The 23409-nt window shown below is 37.6% G+C and overlaps 1 protein-coding gene across 1 annotated transcript; it reads right to left on the minus strand.

The window, feature by feature from the left end:
* Positions 1-199: 199 nt before the first annotated feature.
* Positions 200-13657, minus strand: LOC143850551 (dnaJ protein ERDJ3B-like). Its single transcript, XM_077359807.1, has 10 exons — positions 13090-13657; positions 12723-12871; positions 12486-12612; positions 11613-11727; positions 8608-8724; positions 8266-8352; positions 3404-3463; positions 3235-3312; positions 766-837; positions 200-676 (listed from the first exon to the last, which is right to left on the minus strand). Exons 1-10 carry the CDS (start codon positions 13158-13160, stop codon positions 518-520), a joined length of 1035 nt encoding a protein of 344 aa, XP_077215922.1. The 5' UTR covers positions 13161-13657; the 3' UTR covers positions 200-517.
* Positions 13658-23409: the final 9752 nt, after the last annotated feature.

Below are 23409 nucleotides of genomic sequence, written 5' to 3' on the forward strand. Positions count from 1 at the left end.
TTGCAATCAAAACAAGGTCTTGCTGAAATTTGGATTCCGATCCCATGTATCATACTTGCCGGTAAAGCAAGTTGACTGGTTTGAACTCCTGCAAGCGCAGGCCAACATTCAGAAGCAAATGAAAATAAGGGCAGAGAGTGTAAAAGACTCCCCAATTGGAACTAATGCACACATCACACACAACAAGCAGTGAAAAGAATGAGACCAAGTTGAAATTTACTATTTTCATATATCTTCTCTTTAGTGCCTCAACAAAAATGCATTTCATTGGGGAAAATAGGAAGGCAAATCCAACCTATGGGGAGCGTGAAAGGCGAGAAGGACTACAACAAATATATCCTTCCAACAGCAGAGCTACCTATAAATTCTCATCACTGCACCTTCTAACTGATCTCATCATGGTACATTGGGGGGGAAAAAACTTTGACCTTGTGGAAGAAAAATCCTGAACTTAAGAGAAAACTGCCTTGATCTTGATCAGAAAAAACTTCGAACTTGTGGAAGAAAAATCCTGAACTTAAGAGAAAACTGCCTTGATCTTGGTCTTCTGATCTTCTGTTAGTGAACTGGGGAATAAGACTTCAAATGCAACATACAGATCGCCTTTCTTTGTGCTAAAATGTAAAGGCATCCCCTCCCCTTTGAATCTTCTCACTTCTTTGGGTTTGGTAATTCCCTGAAGATTTTACCAGGTCAATGCCTTCTTAGGAGATTTTGAATATTATGAACAGTAAAGAAAAAGTACGAGAAAAGGCATGTCCAAACCTTTGAGCTGATGTCCACTAGATGCTCATCAAGATGTTTGAGTGTCTTCTCAAAGCCAACAAGAGCTTGGAGCTGAAAATAACCAGTGTCTTATTAAATCAGCCAGAAAAAAAAAAACCTATACCTCTATGCAACAAACTAAAAAATTTTCATAATAAAATCCACCAAGAACGCCTCTATCTACGGCACAAACACAATCACAATGTATGTATGTATGAAGCCAACTCCTTTGGTTTTCATTTAGACTGGGTACAGCACATTTCTTCTAGTGTTGAGAAGGGAGCTAAAATAAAATTATGTATGTACAGCATATGTCCATCCATATCAGTAAACAGATTTTCTTCTTTAAAAAAAAAAAGTAAACAGATTTACACAGAAAAAAATTACAGGCAGCAGACTACAGTTGCGGCGATATAATACATGTCCTAGGCAATCATAATGACTTTATGCTTCAAGCTTAAGCATACATGCAAAAATGAAAATGGCCCGGCATACAGGAAATAGTCCCAGAGGAAGCTTTCCATGCTAGAGGAATTTAGACACATGCCTCTAGACCATGGTTTGTGCAAGTGCTTTTAGTCTTAAGCATCAGCATCAAAGTGCAGCTTGAGCCTTGAGGGTACAATAAACTATGAATCAAGGGTAAACAATAATTTCCAGGGTTTTGGGATCCCATGTTTAATGATCCATAAAAATGGTTACACATTTCAAATCTACAAGTCGTAAAAATAAGAAAGCAGATAAGTAAACATTTCAAGTCAATTATTGTCCGCTCTGTATTCGCACACTGCTGCCAGTGCTAGAATGAGGAAAAGTAATTTTTTCAATCATAGGACCAAGTAATGTTGGTGCATTTTGTCCACATCCATGATGTAATCTTCAACAACCTCTCACAAGTCTTCTTTTTTTTGTTGCATATTTCATGTTTGAGTATGCTTATGGATTTTTTTTCAAAGTGAGAGTTCCATTGCAACATTATTCAGTCTGAAATAAGAAGTATTCTTATGCTTATGTCCTTGATGTAGTCATACAGAAGTCTTTGTATTTCACAGCTTGGTGATTTTGCCTAATTGTCAGGTTTGTTTATGTTCGTTACCTGTTCAAGTGTAGTCTTTGTTGCTTTATTGTATCATTGGGTCATGAGCTATAGAGTCATTTTAGATGAAATATCATCTCTCTGTTAGTGATATTAACATAGCATTTTTATTTTGAATAAAAAGGGCGGCTCAGTGCACGAGGTTCCCGCCATTGCGGGATCTGGGGAGGGCTAGATGTACGCAGCCTGACCCCTGCTTTGCAGAGAGGCTGTTTCCGTGTCTCGAACCCATGACAACCAGGTCACAATGGAGCAACCTTACCGCTGTGCCAAGGCTTGCCCTCACCATTTTTATTTTGAATGATGGAGAAAATTTTATTAAAAAAAGTTACAATAAAAGATGCCTATGACTTAGCTGGAGATGACTTAAAAGCAAGCTGACAAGATGCAAAATGTTATTTTTCACCTTTTCAAAAAGAAAAGAAAAGAAAAAAAAAGAACCTGATAGGAACAAATACCATCAAGGAAGTCTTAAACCTGATGGAACCAATTAGGACATCTCTAACAATTTTATTTCCATTTTTACAACTTTTTATTGTTTTTTCCTTAATGTTATTTTCCAACAAATTATATTAATTTTCATTTTTTACAATTAGTGCTTCTAAAATCAGAAAAAATGTAGCATATCTTTTGCCTTGCCTTGTAGTTTTTGAACACCATGTCTCATTTGTAACTAATAATTATTTGCTACAATAGGTGAAGTCAATGTTAAAAATGCTAAAAAAACTCCTGCTGAGTAAGTAGCTTTGACTGACCCTGGATATTTTTATTGTTTAGGGTGAGTCAAATGGGTTCTCAATTGACTTGGCAGGCCAAAAACAGGTTGACCATGGCGAGTCAATGGTTGACATCTAATAATTATCTAGCCAGTTTGATTCATGTTACAGTGGCAAATGACGTTATATGTATCTAAGGTCATTCATATTAGATATTTAGATTCATGAGGATTTTGCCTGAAGGTAACAATTTTAATTCTATTATTGTTGGCGGGGAGATTGGTGGTAAATCCTCCTTTTTCTTGCTCAATGGAGGTTACACCTGTGCTCCCGGGGCTCATATTTCCAACACTTGACATCACTGAATGAAAAATGATACAAAGACGAAAATTCCTACAAAGCAAAGAATTGGATGAAGTAACGAAGCTTTATATAGTTATATAGTGGGAATAAAATGAAGAAACATATCAAAACCCGTCCTGTATTTGTCATGATCTTAAACATTGTATTGTGCTAGCTATACTATTTGCAAGAGCTGTTGGGTTTAACCTTGATGTACTTTTGATTATTTTTCATCCATAATAATATCAAGAGCCTAATAATAACAATGAATGAATTAATGAACAACAAAATGATCCTTGAGAAGAAAATATTTACCAGCGAAATTGTAACAGTTGTATGCAGGTCATTGCCTTCCCTTCTGAAGAGCTCGTGTGGTGCCGTTTGAATTCGAAACTGCTCATAAGATAAAATTAGTGCAAGTCTACGTAGTCAATTCAAACAGTGGTCTGCATTCTGAATTAGTAAACTAAGAAAACTAACCAACCTTGAGATCCCCAGGCTCTCCATCTATTATAGGCTCACCATCCTCATAAAAGACCACCTCCTATAAAAGGCCAGCATGAAATTACTTTGGTGAGTCAAAATTACCAGAGAAATGCACCTCAAAACCAAGACATTGTTGAAAGCTGCTAATAATAGATTTACCGAGACAAACATGAAAAGGAGAACTCAACACAGATTTAGTAGGTGGTTTCACCCAGCCAACAAATAGAAGGCACGGATCAAATGGTACCATTTGTTGTCACAGATCAGAGGGGGGTTTAAAAGGCAGTTGTTATGGATGTCATTGACCAGATAGGGAAGTTTTAACAGCCACATCATGACTGCTAGATGACTACTGGGAAAACGATCAAGTGACAATCAGAAAAAAGACAAAACATAGAAAATAAAAGGGATCAGAAGAGCAACTTATCATCTTCCTGAAAGAAAGAAAACAAATAGAAGGTGAAGTCTGCTGAGAAATGACGAAAAACTTTAGCCACTGATGTGAGATCATCAGATCAATATGATGATTGAAGGGGAAATTATCGGACAAATAACCAGTATTCTGTTAGTTCTTTTTATGCGCATTATATAACATAAATTTAAAAACGAAAAGCAATCACATTCACTCTCAATGGAAACGTAGAGTGCAATAGTAATGATAAACCAGTGTTTAAAAACACGGGTGTGATGCGGAACACGGCCAATAAATCCTTGTCGACTCGGCGCGGACGCGGCGCACGGCCAATAAATCCTTGTCGACTCGGCGCGGACGCGGCCAAGAATGAGGTTGACATGGTTGATGAGGTCATAACTAGAGAGAGTCAAAGGAGTTTTATTGACTCCGTAGGGCAAAACGCGGAATGCGGATCTGGTGCAACGTGGAACGTGGCAAAGAAAAATCCTTGTCAAATCGAGTGAGTTCCTTACTGTGTCAACGAGTTTTTAAACACTGTGACAAACATGTAAAAGCAAAGTAGACGAAGGTTGAAGGTCCTATTCCACTTGAACTTAAATTTTATACATTCAGCCAGCTCCTAACAAAATTTTGGACCAAGCAAGTCAGGCTGATAGTTACGAACTTCACGATTGAAATATCCTATAGAAGAGGACATGGTGTAGTAGGACTTCTGTTACACATCAAGGAGGAGTTTTCAATACCAGGAGCCCTTCCCTCCATTCCAGATCGTGCTTGCATTTGTTACCCCCGAAATACTCTTTCATGACACCCTTGAGAGTGTGAGTTTAACACAAATGTTTTGGACACACGAAACAAATACTACTTTGTCCCCAAACAGTAAAGAATAAATGGACCTGTGTTCTAAAGAAAGGATAATCAAGTGATCAAACCTCGATTTCAACCAGATCACGTCTTCCCAATCAGTGGCATATCCTATAAGAGTTAAGCTCTAAGTAATATAACTTAATGCTTGTGAAACTAAGATAAAGTCATACATTACTTTTACTGGTAAAAGTAGTACTATGAGAAATCTACAAAGATAAATAGTGATGACATTGTCCGTGAAATGAAGATATTGCATCCATCTTGTACTCTACAATCATCTAATGATGATAAATTAGGGAGTACCATTAGCATTGAGAAGCTTAAGTGAACATAAAGAATCTAGAAAATATGATCTCAAGGAGAAAAAAGTACACTTTGTTTAATGATCTGTTACTCTGAAACATCTTGCCATCTCAGCGAAATTACCTTCAATGGTAAAATTGTAAAATAGTATAGTTAAAGGAGCTCTCATATAATGTCACTGCTCATTCTTTCCAACGAAAACATGTGCAGAAAAAGTACAAGTGGGGCCCATATATTTGGATGGTCTAAAATATTCATTTGTTAGTCCCCACCGTAGACAAGTCATGCGTCAAAAATCATCTTCATAGGATGATGTTAACCCATCGATTTGTAGATGTTTCTTTACCGACATTTTTGAACTTTCGGAGCCATCCATTTTACACAAAATACATTGGCGGGTTAGAATCATCCTATGGAGATGATTTTTGACATAGTCTATCTATGTTAGGGACCAACAAATAAGATGTTTAGATATTATCCTCAGAAAATATGCACGGGCGTCATATAATTCATTTAGTTAGACATTAATGGATCCAACATAGAAAGTCAGAAACTAAGGGTCAAAGAAAATAGTGGTGCACTAGTTTCAGAGTGCATTCACAAATCCAATTGCCATGTGTGTCCTAAATAACAAAATTAGGTGCATACATGTACAATGAACACAACCAAGAGTGCAAGTGGCATTCAGAAAATGCAAAATGTTTAGTATTAGTACACAGGTCACTGTAGCCAAGACACTAAGTTGTTCAACATGAAGATAAGACTAAAAGTCATAAGTTCATGATATATATATATATATATATATATATATATATATATATATATATATATATATATATATATATATATATATATATAGAGAGAGAGAGAGAGAGAGGATTGTGCTCGGTTGAGTAGGTAGCTTATCTACTCGGTCGGGCAAAAAACAGTGAGGCCCACATTGTTTGCGTGATCCAAAGCATTCATTTTGATGGGCCTTGACGTAGATAGGGTGTGCCCCAAAAATCAGTTCAATAGGATCATCCCAACCCTTTGATTTGCGGAGGTTAAAAATGGACAGATATAATTTTCCACAAATCTGTCCATTTTTAACATCCACAAATCGAAGGGTTAGAATGATCCTATGGAGATATTTTTTGGGCACACCCTATCTTATGTCAGCGCCCGTCAAATGAATGCTTTGGATCACCCAAACAATGTGAGCCCCCACTGTTTTTTGCCCGACTGAGCAGATAAGCTTATCTACTCGACCGAGCACAATCACTTTTCCGATATATAGGGTGTGTACCAAAAATCAGGTTCATTGGATCATCCTAAACCCTCTAAAAGTGGAGGGAAAAAATGGGTAGATTTGTCGACAAACAGTGTCTGCCCATTTTTCCCTCCACTTTTGGATAGGTTAGGATGATCCTATGGACCTGGTTTTTGGTAAACACTATCTATGTAAGGCCTTCCAAATGAATGCTTTCGATCACCCCAAAAAATGTGGGACCCATGTGTTTGTGGCACTCGAGCTCAAATAAGCTATATGAGCTCGAGCTCACAAACAGTTTTCCCATATATATATATATATATATATATATATATGTATGAGATTTCGGTTCCTACACACAAGTGTAGAGAAGTTCTCTACACACTAGTGAGTTTTTAACCTCAGCCCTCAGATTACTTTCATCTACACCATAGAAATATACCCTAACATTATGCATTAACTTTTCAGTCGAGAGAAACCCTTGAGGCTTCCGTCTTCCCCTCTAGACCGATTGAAACCCTAACTTCCAAGAGTCGCCTTCCGTCTTCTTCTCGCCTTCTTCTTCGCTGAAAGCCTCGCCATCTTCCATGACAGATGAAACCATGACAGATTTTTTTTTTTATCCCCCACAGACTTTTTTATCAGGCATTTTTACAAGTAGATGAAGCCATGACAGATTTTTTTTTATCCCACACAACCACACAATCTACACACAGGTGGTTTTATGCTACTGGAAACCATGATTTTTTTTTTTTATGATAAATTAGTTTCTCAAGTGGAGAGAGAGGGTTAGGGCAGATGGGAGGAGGAAAGATTTGAGAGGGCACGAATGGGTAGAGGGTGAGTCGAACTCCACACAAGTATCAGTGATGTGCTAAAGACCAGGGGTTTAAATCCAGTGATTTAAGCGGTTTAAAAACACTGGATATATATATATATATATATGGATTAAATATTTGTAGTTTTCCATCCTCCTATTTGTAGCTCCACACCCTTTGCAATACCATGGATTTGTTTCGCGGCAGAGTTAACCCCAAGTGCTTGGCTTTCCCCTCGGATATTAAGTTGTGGGTTGCTACACACACACTAGCTTAAAATACAGTGGAGGGCATATTGTTTGGGTGATCCAAACCATTCATTTGATTGGCCCTCAAATAGATAGGTTGTCCACAAAAAATTAGCTCCATAGGATCATCCCAACCCTACGATTTGTGGAGGTAAAATGGACGTGTATAAACCTTCACAAATCTGTCCATTTTTTGCCTCCACGGTTCGAAGGGTTAGGATGATCCTATGGAACTGATTTTTTGTAGACACCCTAACTATGTAAGGGCCAATCAAATGAATGGTCTGGATCACCCAAACAATATGCCTTCCACTGTATTTTAAGCTAGTGTGTAGATAACTTATCTACACTTGTGTGTAGAAACCGTTTTCTTATATATATATATATATATATATATATATATAGAGGAAAGTGTTGGTGAGCTTAAGCTCACCAAACTTATGGTGAGCTTAAGCGCCCCAATCACATGGGTCCCACATTTTCTATGGTGATCCAAACCATTCATTTGCAAGGCCTTATCATAGATAGGGTGTGTACCAAAAATCAGCTCCATAGGATCATCCTAACCCCTCCTTTTGTGGAGGACAAAAATGGGCAGATTTGTGGACAAATAATGTCTGTCCATTTTGACCTCCACAAATGGATGGGTTAGGATTATCCTATGGAGCTGATTTTTGGTACACACCCCATCTATGTAAGGGCCTTTCAAATGAATGCTTTGGATCATCCTAACAAAGTAGGCCCCAATGTGATTGGGCGCTTAAGCTCACCAACACTTTCCTCATATATATATATATATATATATATATATATATATATATATATATATATATATATATAATGCACCAAGGATCCAAGGGAAATACATCCTGAAAGACTTCTTCACAGTATGACCTACAAAAGTATCAAAAAGTATGAAGATTTTTTTTTGAATGGTAAAAACAGTATAAAGCTTACTTGTCCATCTTGCATCCCCTTCTCAATATCAACAGTGATGAAATATCCTTCCCGTTCAAATTTCACATTTGGACATTGCTCACAGACCTGAAAGGAAAGAACATAGATATTATAGCAAAGACACAACATTGCTTCTTATGCTGATAATGAGGTAATGAAGAATGCAGAAGAAAACAAAAGGAAAGAAACTTCTAAACTTGCAGTGAAAAATATTTACTGTCAATAGTCAATACAAAAACTGCATGGTAAAAGCTGAAATGAAGATGATGTATGTATGCACAGCATTCACTACCAGCTCTTCATAAGCACAACTTCTATAAGATTACAAAAAATTGATGGTACCTGTTCAGTCATCTGCTGAAACATTCCTGGGCCAACTTGCTTATGATAGACCTCATTCCTACAGTTACAGCTCCTCTTACCAGGAGCCGGCTTTAAAATGTTCTTCTCCCTCCAAACCTGACAAATTGCACAAGTATTATCGCTAAGAAAAAACAGAAAAGCAGATAATATAACCATCCATCCATATCATATGTCCAGCCATGCTTTATGAGTGTTCCTTTTTTTCACATGTTTTTCCACAGTTGGATGTTCATGGAAAGTCTTTCTAAATAGATCATTTCCACTCAACTCAACTCAACAAAGCCTTTGTCTCAAACTAGTTGGGGTCGGCTAAATGAATCCTTTAGAAAAATTTCCTGAAGAAGGTGATAAATAGATCATTTCCAATCCGATGTACATTAGAACTGTCCGATTTCTGGCAACATTCTCTAGGAGATCTTTTTTGGTCCCATATAATTTCACCGTTGGATTTTGCATGAAGACTTTTTTGGGGTAGTGCATGTATTTGGAACCATTGGATTTTTGAGGAAGTGGCTTTCGGGGGAGATCATCTTCAATCCAATGTAATTTCACCATTGGATTTTTAACGGACTGTCCGAGTAAAGATCATTCCTAGTACATGTATCTTGTACAATTAGATTTTTGAGGTAGCGTCTCTCGTAGCGGTTCATCTTCAACCCAATATATTTCCACTGGTGGATTTTTGTAAGCAATGGATTTTTGAAAAAGTGCCTCCCATAGTAGATTATCTTCAAGACAATATATTTCCACTGTTGCATTTTTATGGATGGATTTAACGGAGAAGATCCTTCCTAATCCTCATCATTTACTCTGTCAAATTCTGTTAGACACCGGTGCAGGATGATCTAGGCATCAATCCGCATGGGTAAACTTGTTTTCTTTGAACAAATAAATATTAAATGTAAACAAAGGAGAGCGTAAAGGCCAGTACAAAAAGAGGATACGAGAAGCAACCCCCCCCACACCCACACACACCCAAAAAAAAAAAAAAAAGTCAACTACAAAGAGGGGATGTCATGCCAAACTATTAAATTGGTACAAGTGCCCCAAAATTTGCTAACTTATCAGCATAATCATTCCATTTTCAACATATTTGAGGGCAAAAGCACTCAGACATTTTGGTAATAATATCATGCATTTCCAAACAGGGCTTCCTAAACTTCCATGGTGAGGGGTCAACTTTTTAGGCCGCTAAATAATGTTAAGTGTTTCAATAACATGTAAATGCTCAATGCCATCCTCACCCAACACAAATGGATTCAGTTGGGGCCAAAGGAGTGCTCTCTCCATTTAGAGCACCAACAAAAGATTTTTGGTGCACAGTTGATTTGGGAGGGGGAACCCCCATTGTGTGGGCTTTTTATTTCCACGATAGCATCATAAAGGAGCTTTCCCCTTCGTAGAGGTATGAAAGTAAAGCACTTTTCAATTTCCACCGACATGTGACGATTTCGGTCAACCTGGGTTGACTTCCATGGGGACCAAAGTTAAATTGAAGTCAAAGTCTGGATCGAAATTTTATTTCATGTGGTACACCCACATAACAAAAAAAACCACATTTTTTTTAAATGGGACGTCGACGGGAACAAAAAACCATATATTTAGAAAATACTAATGCCATTCCATTAACAAGATGAGTTGGAAAGTAAGAGAAAGGCAGAATCATCAACTTTCAAAAACATGTGAAATATTATGTTTAGAATGAACATCATTGTTGCCGTGCATGTTACTTGGTGTTTAATCCTGTTAAACCAATATGGATGATCGTCTTGCTTATGTGATGTTTTTTAATGTGATTTATGCTTATTCTAGCATTTTGTAAAGTTTCATCTTAAATTTTCATTGTTTCCATGGAGTTCCTAAAACTTCCATAAATTTTACAAGATTTTCATAGACTTCCAAAAGGTACTTCCACTTTCGAGGGGATCGAAGTCCATATTGAAACCAACATTTGAAACCATGAGAGAGAGAGAGAGAGAGAGAGAGAGAGAGAGAGAGAGAGAGAATAGCACCATTTACCCTCTAAACATATAAAAAATAAGGGTAAATAGCTTGAACCAATTATTTGTATAGAGGATATGATTTGTATATTCACCACCAAAACAATCCGGATATAGATCGGCACCCCAGTTTCTGAATTTATTGTTGTAAATATCCGAAAATGACTTCAATCTAACATTTTAAGGGTGAAGTGATGCAAAACTTCATTAGATGTCTTTTATTTAAGAGGACAATAATATGAGAACTTCACTAGATAACCGTAAAAAATTCATTCCAAAAAGGCATGATAATTAAGATAGACATAAAAAAAACTATTACAGACTGGAGTGGCTCATGCTTATGAGGACATTACAAAAACTGGGATTCGATAAGAATGGAGAAATTGGATGAAGTGGTGTTTTTCCTCCGTTCACTAGTCAATCCTATTTAATGGCATAAGAATTTTGGTCTATTCGTGGGGCTAAATTTTAGCCCAATTTAACTTCTAGAAACTTGATATTTTAGTGTGTGTTGTGTATGTTTGTGTGTGTTGCGGGGGGGGGGGGGGGGGGGGCTAAATTTTAAATGGGGCCCACCTGTCTCTACAAATTTACATGTGTGTGTAATGACTGCCTAATAATAATCGTTGCTTATAAGGAATAAAAAAGAAAAGGAGGAAACAGTAAAGTGCGAAAATGAGACGATTGGAGCATGCAGAGAAAGATATTCAACCGTAGACCGACCAATAAAGGGAAGCACCACTCCACATATATATATGCCAGAAAACAGAAGTAATATTTGATTCGTGGAAGAAAAATAAATTTACAAATGATATTTGATGTTATTAACAAACAAATGAGAGGTAAATAAATTTAAAAAAAACAACTTGAAGATCATTTTGGTCAAGTCTAGTTCCAGAAAACTAGGCCAATCACTATATTCTATATTTCTGAAAGTGATGTGGTCTGAAGCATGAGAGCAAAATAGGTCAACAAAAAGTATACCTTCAATGAACCACCCATGTACAAATCCTCCAATGTTGCATGCAATTCAACAATTACATCATCACCTTTAACAATCCTCTCTTCCTCTTCCATAGAAGAACCACCACCAAAGAAGCTATAAGAAACAATCGTCTTGTTAGTGGAGATAATGACCATCTACCAATAACTGAATAATTGATATGAATGAAGCAACATTCAATAGTGAAGACCAGCATAAATAAAACAATCTATTGACACACCAGTGTGGTCAACTTACATAAAAAATGATAATGCCGACTGTGGTCAAACAGTCAAAAAGGACAAATTTATATGGTTTGGGTTTCATAGGTTTACGGGGTAAGAGCGAGGGGGGCTGCAGTTGATGGATTAGGCAATATTAGATTAGTTTATTTTTGGGCATGGAGTTTTGTTTGGAAATATTTTAAGTGAAAAGTGTTGAGTTAGTAATTTATATTTCTATTGTTTCTTAAAGTAGCTTGAGTCAAAATCTACAATCGGTTTCTTTTCTTACAAAAGACTCCTAGGTTAGTTTATAAATTTAGTCTATGGTCTTAGGAAAGTTTGCTTCTGTTATTTATACCTTAAAGTAATTCAAAAGTCAGGGCAACAATGGAGACATGGAGCTATCTTACCCAAGAAAATAAAAATAAAAATAAAAACAAAAGAAAGATTTTGCAAACTATAACAACTCTATAAGACCACAAAAATTGGCACAACCTTATCACTATGGTATCACCTCTTTACGTATTTTTGGTTTGATAGACATTTAAATTTCTGTGATTAACAAATCTAAGTATAATACCTGTGATTAACAAATCTAACTATAATATCTCCAAAAAATTATTCAAGAGATAACAAGTGAGATTGAATTACTTTTCAAAAAGGTCTTGGATGTTCATACCACCTCCCCTGCCCCCACTAGCCGCGTTTTGCCTCAGACCTTCTTCTCCATATCTATCATAGATATTCCTCTTCTCATTATCCGACAACACCTCGTAAGCTGATAACCGATAAAAATCCCAAAAAAAAAAAAAAAAAAAAAAATTCTAATAAGAAAGAGGAAAATTGAAACAAATGCAAGGCCTTCTGATAAATAAAAAGTAATATTACCATTACTGATATCTGCGAATTTCTTATTCGCCTCTTCATTTCCAGGATTCTTGTCAGGATGATACTTCAGTGCGAGCTTTCGATATGCTCGTTTGATCTGCTCTTCTGATGCTCCTTTCTGAACTTGTAAGATATCATAATAACTCTTCCTAAACAAAAAAATCAAATCAAATTGATCAAAATTCGAAAAAAATGAGATGTATATGTTTTGATTATGGAACAGAAAGCAGAAAGAACAAAATTTGAAAACAAACACATTCGTAAAAAAAAAAGAACAAAAATCGAAAAGAAGAGAGGTATAGGTTTTGATTCTGGAACAAAAGTGCGAAAAGAAATTCAACAGAGATTTTTATTTTTTATTTTTTACCCTGCGAATGTGGAAATTGCGTATGATAGAATGAAGATTAATAGCAAAAATCCTCTTTTTTGATGCGCCATTGGAGCGCTGGTATGGAGATCAGAGAAGAGATCTCGATCTCCACTTTTGGAATCTAGGGTTTGATAAATGATAACAGATCTGTTGATTAATGAAAGGATAAAGAGAGGATTTTCTGAAACAAAAATTTAGGGTTTTGGATACTGAGAATTAAAGATCTCGATCTCTACTCTTGGATAACAAAGTTTGGTAATAACAGATCTGAGGATTAATGCGAGGATAGAGAGAGGGTTTCTGAAAAAAAATTAGGGTTTTTGATACAGAGAGAGAGAGAGAGAGAGAGCAACGAACAATGAAAAGCGGTTAGATGGGCTTTTAAAAAAATGGAGGGGGTCGAGTCAACTCAGCGAGTCATCCTTCCATGTGGAGACGTGTTTGTTTCGAAACAGACCAATCAGAGGGAAGGAAGGAATATATGAACCAATTAATGAGTTCCACGTGTCGCCTTCTCTAGTCTCTTGAACCCCGCCTTTTCTCCTTGCTTTTCGGGTCTGTGCTGTTGTACAAGGAAGGCGAGTGGAATTGAGCGCGACCTCATTGGAAATAATACACCTCATTGTATAGTGGGGCCCACCTTAAATTGATCCAAGCCGTTCATCTGAGAGGTCTTCCATTGGATCTCTTAAGCTCTGTTCACTTGTTTTCCTGAGAAAGGAAAAGAAAAGGTTTCCCGGGAATCTGACGTGGCATTAGGAAAAGAACATCGAATAAAATATTTTTCGGCAATGGGTTTTTTTGCCCACCCCATGTAGGATTATGTGCCCCCTTGTAAGGTGATTTGACGTAAACAAGCTTTGAAGTGAACCACAATTCACGTTATGTGGGGCGCAAAAAAATCATCTCCCCCTTTTTGGGTATTTTGCAAAGAATAATGATACGGTGAGTAGAACCAACAAATAGCCTTTTCATACATTAGTAATCTTGTCCCTTTGTTTTTTTGGCCTTTTAAACTTAAAATGGCAGAACTACCCCTCACCCAACTTGTGGGGATTTGTTTAGTTCCATCCTAGGTTCCACTCTCTGTGGCATCACTTTTGCAAATGAAGTCTTCTATTTGCTTTATTTCCAAAAATAGTCTTCTAGTTTGGCAATTTCTAAATAAAGTCTTCACATTTGAGGGAATTTTCCAAATGTTTGACTAGTAAAAAGACCAAAATTGCCACATATATGTGAAAATATGAAAATTACCTCGTAAAAAGATCAAAATATCCATGGTGCTCCAATCAAACCATGAAGCATAAAATAGTGAGCGCTCCGCCTTACGCATAGGCTCGAGTTCATATTGTGGGACCTATCCCATCAAAATATAAGGTAAAATGGTGGGCCCTACCCAATGCATGTGTTTGAGTTGAGTTGGTTGGACCCATCCTACAAAAAATTAAAAGCGCCCAGTAATATGGTGGGCCCCACCCAAATGCATGCGTTATAGTGGCGTTTGTGGGATCCATCCTACAAAAAATTAAAAGGCCCCACCCATCAAAACATGAGTAAAATGGTAGGTCCCATCCCATCAAAACATGAGGTGTAAAATGGTGGGCCCCACTCTACGCATGGTTTGAGTTAAGTTGGTGGTGTTGGTGCAAATAGGGGAAATTATAAAATGAAAACTGCAATAATATGATCTTAGAGACAGATGAAAAGATCAAACCGAATATAGATGATCCTCAATATTTGTAAAGCTGCTACACGTCTTCGAATGCTTCGCTTAAGACGTTATTCGGTCATATTCTGGTGCAAAGATCTGACGACCGAACTATCTCCAGGAACAACAACTAAGTGTTGGTATGCACCTACCAAACACTTTAAAGGCAAAGCTTCGAGTCTCTTTAGTTAAGCAAATCGGGCTCTACACAGCACTTTGAGGCTTCTTGTATTGACCTTAATCTCACAAAAATATGGGACACACCCTTGGTTGGCTTTTCCTTTCTCTCACCACAACAACGGTAAAAAACCTTTCTCCTTTCTTTCTTTTCTCACTTATTAGAAAGCTAGCCAAGAGTCTCTTTATTTTCATGGACTCACCCTTAATGAGAGAACTAAAGGCATTCAACTAAAAATGAGAAAACCAAAGAGCCATCATAAATGGAATACAAAGAGTCACCAAGAAAGGCCCACTCTTTTGTCCTTTTGTGAATGACTTTTGGAGTACTAAGGAATATGAAAAGCCACCTTAAAGCCTTAGCCCAATCTTGATTCTGTAACTTTAATTTGGATTAATAAATCCAGCAGGTGGGACCCACCCTATCAAAGCATATCGTTGAGTGTTGAGTGTCATAGGTATATGGTCTTTTTATTAGGTAACTTTCGTCTTTTCACATTACAATTTGCTCTTTTTTACGAGTAAAAAAGCGAAATGATATTTCCCCCGCTGACGGATAACACACATCCCCCCCCCCTCCCCTCCCTTAACGTTATTCGTAGAGTTTTAAAGGCAAAGAAAAATGTTAGAGGGGGTGAATTTATCCTCAAGCAGTGAACCAGCTTTCTCACATAAACTGTTAAAGTGGGGGATTTTATCCGTTTAAGGGTGGAAATATCATTTCCCTAAAAAAAACCTAGTATTTTAGGCACACGACTAAAAAAAAAATCCTAGTATTTTAGTCACAAATTTATAGCATGACCTGATTTGCAAAATTTCCTCAAATGTGAGAACTCTATTTGCAAATAGTCAAATTGGACTTTTTTTTTTCTTTTTTTTTTTTTTGCAAATAAAACAAAGTGGAGGACTTCTTTTGCAAAACCCCCTACAATTTTTTGTAATTTAATGTGAATAGTTTTTCGCTGTCTATATTTAACGGCAAAAATCAAGGATTGGTAGATGTTAGAATTTGCTGGTTACAAAGCGAGGCTACAAAATGAACGGTTCAGATCAATCAAGGGTGGACCCACTATGTCATGGCATGATGGCTTTCTGTTAGAAATGAATAATTGCATGGTTGGCATGATTCTCTGGGCTAGAGAATAACCAAAGCAAGGCCTCTTAGATAAACAGTTTGGATCAATCAACTGTGGGAACCACATCACCCACCTATATATATATTGCATGGGTCCTCAACTAAACACAAGTTGGCCTTGTGGTTTTCACAAGGTCTGTTCGGATGCAGATTAAATCCTATGATAGGTAGAGTTCAGGGAGGAGACAAAAATTGGAAATCCCTAGGAATTACCCTGGGTTTCCTCTATTTGTTTATGGTTAAAAGTGGGATGCAGAGAATAAAAAAATAAAAAGACAAAAAAGGGTAAAATAAATATGTAAATGACAATCTGGTGTCACTTCTCCTTTTTATTACAATTTGCTACAATAGCCTCTTCGTCAGCCGGGGGGGAGAGAGAGAGATCAAACCCACTCTTTACCTGAGGTTTTCTCCAATATTGGAGTTACTGTTAAAGATTTTTCAAAATCAAGTGTTTTTGGTCAAAACAATTTTTGGAAAATATTTTCTTTAAGTGTGTTTTGGAAAAAGAAAAACTTTTCTTTGGAAATATTTGATTTTTGCAAGAGAAAGAGAATAGTGTAATGTAGTTGAAAAGATAGTCCCAAATCGGATGAGAGAAAAGAAAGAGAAGGGCTTATAAAGCACTACACTTTTCTATTACTTGTTTGATTGCAAATTGGGTTGAACCCATGGTTGGACCCGCGGGACGGTGCAACGCACCGTTCGCGCACGCGCACGCGCGGCGTGGGCAATGGGCTATAGGGCGCATAGTGGCGCTTTTTTAGGCGCACTTTGCACTTCGCACGCCGCATCGTAGCGAGGAGCGATTGTAGCCTTTAATTTTTCCAGATCTGATCTGGACCGTTGGATCTAGACGATTGTGGATCGGTCTAGTGGGTGGGCCGAATAGTTCAAAGGCCCATCAAGCCCAAGCCCAGTGTCGAATAGTTCGATTGGGTTGGGCTTTGATTCGATCACAACGGTCGGCCCAGCGGGCCCAGTGCTCCAACGGTCAGTGGGTGCGATCCATTGGGTTGTGTCCCTTCCCAACGGTCAAGGATCTAAGGGGTGCGATCTGTACCATAGATGGATCATCTAACGGTTAGATGGGAGGAGGGGAATTTAAATATCCCAACAGACTCTCTAGGATTGATCTGGTTCGTTGAATCGCGTATGGGCGCGATCTAACGGCCAGAATTCAAACCGATCTGGAAAGACTCTATACAGGGGTGCTTTTCACACTGAAAAGACACCAGAGGCTCTATAAAAGTTGCAGAACCCAACCATTTCAAAGTACAATCGAATTTACCCATTTCTGGATAAATTCTTAAGACTTCTAGTGCATTATACTCTCTTTCTTGCTCCCACCAAAATTCGTTTTACTAAACTATTTTCTTATTGTTTATCTAATTACTGTTATACTGCAGTAACAGAAATTAGACTGATTCTCTCAGGCTTGTAAGATTCTAAGGGCATTTCGGATTTGACTCCGCTTGTGCATAGCGTCGTCAAATTAGTAGGACATTCCTACTGGCTTCATTGTATCTTGGAGGCAGTTCGCGGATCCCCTTTGCACACTTCTAGTGGGGGCGAAATCTGTCTTAAGGAAAGCGATTTCGCGCCTTGAAGCAAACTGGTTACTGCTTTTTCTTTCCAACAGATACAGAATTATTTCTCTAACAATCTTAAGACAGATTTATCTTTGCTTCAATGGCGTTGTACTCAATCCGTCAAATGTCCCAAGACTTTGTCAAACTTGAGCGATTTGACAAAGGGAATTTCAAGCGATGGCAGAAGAAGTTGCACTTCATCCTTACGTCGCTCAAAGTAGTTCGAGTTCTCACTTCCCCAAGGCGGACAACAGTTGAAAATGAGACATTAGCGTAGGCTCGTGCAAGAATGAAATGGGAACAAGATGATTACATCTGCAAAGGGCACATCCTCAATGCTATGTCGGATACTTTGTTCGACATATATCAGGGAATGGGATCGGCAAGTGAGATTTGGAACGCACTCGAAGCGAAGTACATGGCGGAGGATGCTAGCAGCAAAAAATTCTCTGTGAGTCGTTTCCTGAATTATCGCATGGTAGATGATAGACCTGTTATTGATCAACTGCATGAAATCCAACACATGGTGAGTCAAATTCATTTGCAAGGCATTTTACTTGATGATTCCTTTATAATTCCGTCGATTATTGACAAACTTCCGCCAAGTTGGAAAGAATTTAGAAAAAGTCTTAAACACAAGAAAGAGGAGATTTCTCTTGATGACTTGGCTCTATGCCTCAGGATTGAGGAAGAGTCAAGGATTAGAGATCATAAAGATGATCATGAGAATTCTTCCTCTAAGATACACTTGGTGGAAAATGTCAATAAACCAAACCAACAAGGGAAAGGCAATCGGAAGAGAAACAAACACCCTGACAAGAAGAATAATAAGAATAAGAAAAGGAAGGGTGCTTGTTTCAATTGTGGCAAACCAGGCCACTACAAGAGTGAATGTCGACTTCTTAAAGATAAGAAGTCGGGAACACCAACAGACAACAACAAGTTTGTGGCCATGATTTCAGAAGCAAATATTCTTGAAGATGGCAATGATTGGTGGATTGACTCGGGTGCGACGAGGCATGTCTGCAAAGACAGGAATCTGTTTTCGACCTATGAAACGGTTGAAGATGGAAGTGTCCTTTACATGGGCAATTCGTCGACGGCAGAAGTCAAAGGAAGAGGCAAAGTAGAACTGGAATTTACATCCGGCAAGCGCCTCACTCTTACCGATGTCTTTCATGTACCTGAAGTGCGAAAGAATTTAGTTTCTGGAAGCATTCTTAACAAGAATGGCTTCAAGCTCGTATTTGAATCTGACAAATTCATTCTTTCTAAGGGGGGTACCTTTGTTGGAAAGGGATATATGTATGAAGGGATGTTTAAACTCAATATCAATAAAGTGAATGTCTTTGCTTATGTTGTTGACTCTTTTTCTTTATGGCATAATCGTTTAGGACATGTTAATACTAGGAAAATGCATGATATGGTTAAGTTAGATTTAATTCCAAAATGTGAAATTGATTTAGTAGATAAATGCAAAATATGTATGCAAACTAAATTAATAACTAAACCATTTCCCTCAGTAGATAGAACTTCTAATCTGTTAGACCTTGTACATAGCGATGTATGCGATATACATAGTGTTCCTACCAAGGGAGGTAAAAAGTATTTTGTTACTTTTATAGATGATTTTACTAAATTTTGCTATGTATATTTACTTAGTCATAAAGATGAAGTGTTGGAAAAGTTTAAGGTTTATAAAACAGAAGTAGAAAACCAATGTGAAACATGCATTAAATGCCTTAGATCTGATAGGGGTGGTGAATACCATTTCCCTCTTTTCTGTGAATCAGTGGGCATAGTTCATGAAACTTCTGCCCCTTATACACTACAGCAAAATGGTGTAGCAGAAAGAAAAAATAGAACTTAACTGAAATGGTTAATGCTATGCTTGTTAATTCTGGTTTGAATAAAAGTTTTTGGGGTGAAGCATTACTTACTGCTTGTTACATATTGAATAGGGTACCAAGTAAAAAGAATAATGTAACCCCTTATGAGCTTTGGAAGAAAAGAAAACCAAACTTGAATTATCTTAAAGTTTGGGGTTGTAGAGCCATTGTTAAAGTTCCTAAACCTAAATTAAGAAAATTAGGTGAGAAGGGTATAGAGTGTATTTTTTTAGGATATGCTAGCCATAGTAAGGCTTATAGGTTTCTAGTTATAGAACCTAATGATTTTCTACAAATTAATACAATAATTGAATCTAGAGATGCCTTCTTCTATGAGAATAGGTTCACTTCAATTCCAAAAGAAGTTCAGCCTAGTAATTCTGTGAAACTTTCTTTAGAACCACAAACAAAAGATGGTGAACCTAGTGAAATAAGAAGAAGTAAAAGAGATAGAAGTGAAAAGAGTTTTGGTCCTGACTTTGTTACTTACCTAGTAGAAGGGACAAGAGAAAAACTCAAATCTTCTATAATGTTAGATTTAAATGTAGAAAGTGACCCTCAAACCTATACGGAAGCCATAAAGTCACAGGATGTCGCTTTTTGGAAAGAAGCAATTAATGACGAAATGGATTCTATTATGGGTAATAAGACTTGGTATTTAGTTGATCTACCACCTGGATCTAAACCTATTGGGTGTAAGTGGATCTTCAAAAAGAAGATCAAAGTAGATGGAACTATAGAAAAGTTTAAAGCTAGGTTAGTTGCCAAAGGGTTTACTCAAAAACCCGGAATTGATTATTTTGATACATATGCACCCGTTGCTAGGATTTCTACCATTAGAGTCTTGATTGCTCTTGCTTCCATATACAAACTTCACATTCACCAAATGGATGTTAAAACAGCATTCTTAAATGGTGAACTTGATGAAGAAGTGTATATGGAACAACCTGAAGGTTTCATTTTAACTGGTCAAGAGCATAAAGTCTGTAAATTAGTCAAATCTTTATATGGCCTAAAGCAAGCTCCTAAGCAATGGCATGAAAGATTTGATAAGGTGTTAGTCTCTAATGGTTATAGAATTCATGAGTCAGATAAATGTGTATATAGTAACTTTAAAGGTGGTAGTGGTGTTATTATATGTTTATATGTTGATGATATGTTAATATTTAGTACAGTTTTTGAATGTATTCAAAGTACTAAATTATTTTTATCTCAAAACTTTGATATGAAAGATATGGGTGAAGCAGATGTGATCTTGGGTATAAGAATCATAAGACATAACAGTAGATTGATTCTAACCCAGTCACATTATATTGAAAAAGTTCTTAAAAAGTTTAATCATTTTGATTGTTCACCTGCTTCAACTCCTTTTGATCATAGTGGGAAGTTATATCTTAATTCTGGAAGGACTATTTCTCAACTAGGGTATGCTAGTGTGATTGCTAGCCTTATGTATGCTATGACCTGTACTAGGCCAGACAAAGCATTTGCTGTGGGTAAGCTTAGTAGGTTTACCAGTAATCCAAATTTCTCTCATTGGAATGCAGTCTATAGAGTATTAAAATATTTAAAGAAAACTATAGACTATGGTTTATGTTATGGTGGGTATCCAACTGTAATAGAAGGATGCACTGACGCTAGTTGGATAACTGAGCGTATAGATCATACATCAACCAGTGGGTGGATTTTCACCCTTGGTGGGGGAGCAGTCTCCTGGGCCTCTAAGAAACAAACATGCATTTCAACATCCACTATGGAAGCATAGTTTATAGCTCTGGCAGCATGTTGTAAAGAGGCGGAATGGCTTCGGAATTTGTTATTGGAAATTCCGTTATGGCCTAATCCTATGCCATCGATTTATGTCCACTGTGATAGTCAGGCCACACTATCAAGGGCATATAATCATGTTTATAATGGTAAGTCCAGGCATATAGGACTTAGACACAGTACTGTGAGAGAGTTACTTACTAATGGAGTAGTAACTATTGATTTTGTGAGATCAAGCCAAAATTTGGCTGATCCATTTACTAAAGCTCTTGCGAGAGATATGGTGTGTAAAACATCATTAGGGATGGGGTTAAAGCCATTACCAAATAGTCACCAATGATGGAACATCGACTCAACACTTGAATAAATATCAAGTCTTGAGTTCAATGAGTCAAAGTACATCATATGGAGTGATTGCAAGCACTATAATATATTATATTTCCATCCCAAGGTAAAGTGCTTGGTACCTGTAATGTATAAAAGGGAAAGGCTGAGCATTTGAGCTCTTAATAGACTTATAACAAAGTGTTGGAGTGTTATAGTTACAGGGGCACTCTTGATAAGTCTACCTATGTGAGTGTGGGAGTGGTGCCGCTTCCTATAAGACCTGGCTAGTTTCTAGAGCACTCATGAAACCAAGATATAGACACAAGGCCAATTCATGTGTCGGTTTTTTAGAAATTGCCCAAAGAGATAAATTCTTATGTGTGAGATGTGTCCGGTTAACCAAATAGAATCGCTAGTTCAAAGACATGTCTACTATGCAATTCTGGTTAACTTTGATGTGTTTTTACTAAGTAAAGGTTCAAATCGAAAGATACATTTATTTATGCATAAAAATTCCAAGCCTGATGAGAAAATCTTTTTTGATTTTGAAAATGGTGGGGGATTGTTAAAGATTTTTCAAAATCAAGTGTTTTTGGTCAAAATAATTTTTGGAAAATATTTTCTTTAAGTGTGTTTTGGAAAAAGAAAAACTTTTCTTTGGAAATAGTTGCTTTTTGCAAGAGAAAGAGAATAGTGTAATGTAGTTGAAAATATAGTCCCAAATCGGATGAGAGAAAAGAAAGAGAAGGGCTTATAAAGCACTACACTTTTCTATTACTTGTTTGATTGCAAATTGGGTTGAACCCATGGTTGGACCCGCGGGACGGTGCAACGCACCGTTCGCGCACGCGCACGCGCGGCGTGGGCAATGGGCTATAGGGCGCATAGTGGCGCTTTTTTAGGCGCACTTTGCACTTCGCACGCCGCATCGTAGCGAGGAGCGATTGTAGCCTTTAATTTTTCCAGATCTGATCTGGACCGTTGGATCTAGACGATTGTGGATCGGTCTAGTGGGTGGGCCGAATAGTTCAAAGGCCCATCAAGCCCAAGCCCAGTGTCGAATAGTTCGATTGGGTTGGGCTTTGATTCGATCACAACGGTCGGCCCAGCGGGCCCAGTGCTCCAACGGTCAGTGGGTGCGATCCATTGGGTTGTGTCCCTTCCCAACGGTCAAGGATCTAAGGGGTGCGATCTGTACCATAGATGGATCATCTAACGGTTAGATGGGAGGAGGGGAATTTAAATATCCCAACAGACTCTCTAGGATTGATCTGGTTCGTTGAATCGCGTATGGGCGCGATCTAACGGCCAGAATTCAAACCGATCTGGAAAGACTCTATACAGGGGTGCTTTTCACACTGAAAAGACACCAGAGGCTCTATAAAAGTTGCAGAACCCAACCATTTCAAAGTACAATCGAATTTACCCATTTCTGGATAAATTCTTAAGACTTCTAGTGCATTATACTCTCTTTCTTGCTCCCACCAAAATTCGTTTTACTAAACTATTTTCTTATTGTTTATCTAATTACTGTTATACTGCAGTAACAGAAATTAGACTGATTCTCTCAGGCTTGTAAGATTCTAAGGGCATTTCGGATTTGACTCCGCTTGTGCATAGCGTCGTCAAATTAGTAGGACATTCCTACTGGCTTCATTGTATCTTGGAGGCAGTTCGCGGATCCCCTTTGCACACTTCTAGTGGGGGCGAAATCTGTCTTAA

This window comes from Tasmannia lanceolata, unplaced genomic scaffold, assembly GCF_043159265.1.
Source record: "Tasmannia lanceolata isolate RefF3 unplaced genomic scaffold, GAP_Taslan_0.1 ptg000002l, whole genome shotgun sequence".
Classification (NCBI taxonomy): Eukaryota; Viridiplantae; Streptophyta; class Magnoliopsida; order Canellales; family Winteraceae; genus Tasmannia; species Tasmannia lanceolata.

Coding starts and splice junctions, on each gene's coding strand:
- LOC143850551 (XM_077359807.1), bottom strand. CDS start 13,160: ATGGCGCATCAAAAAAGAGGATTTTTGCTATTAATCTTCATTCTATCA. Junction 12,613..12,722: donor ATTCGCAGATATCAGTAATG/GTAATATTACTT, acceptor ATCGGTTATCAG/CTTACGAGGTGTTGTCGGAT. Junction 677..765: donor TAGTGGACATCAGCTCAAAG/GTTTGGACATGC, acceptor TAAAATCTTCAG/GGAATTACCAAACCCAAAGA.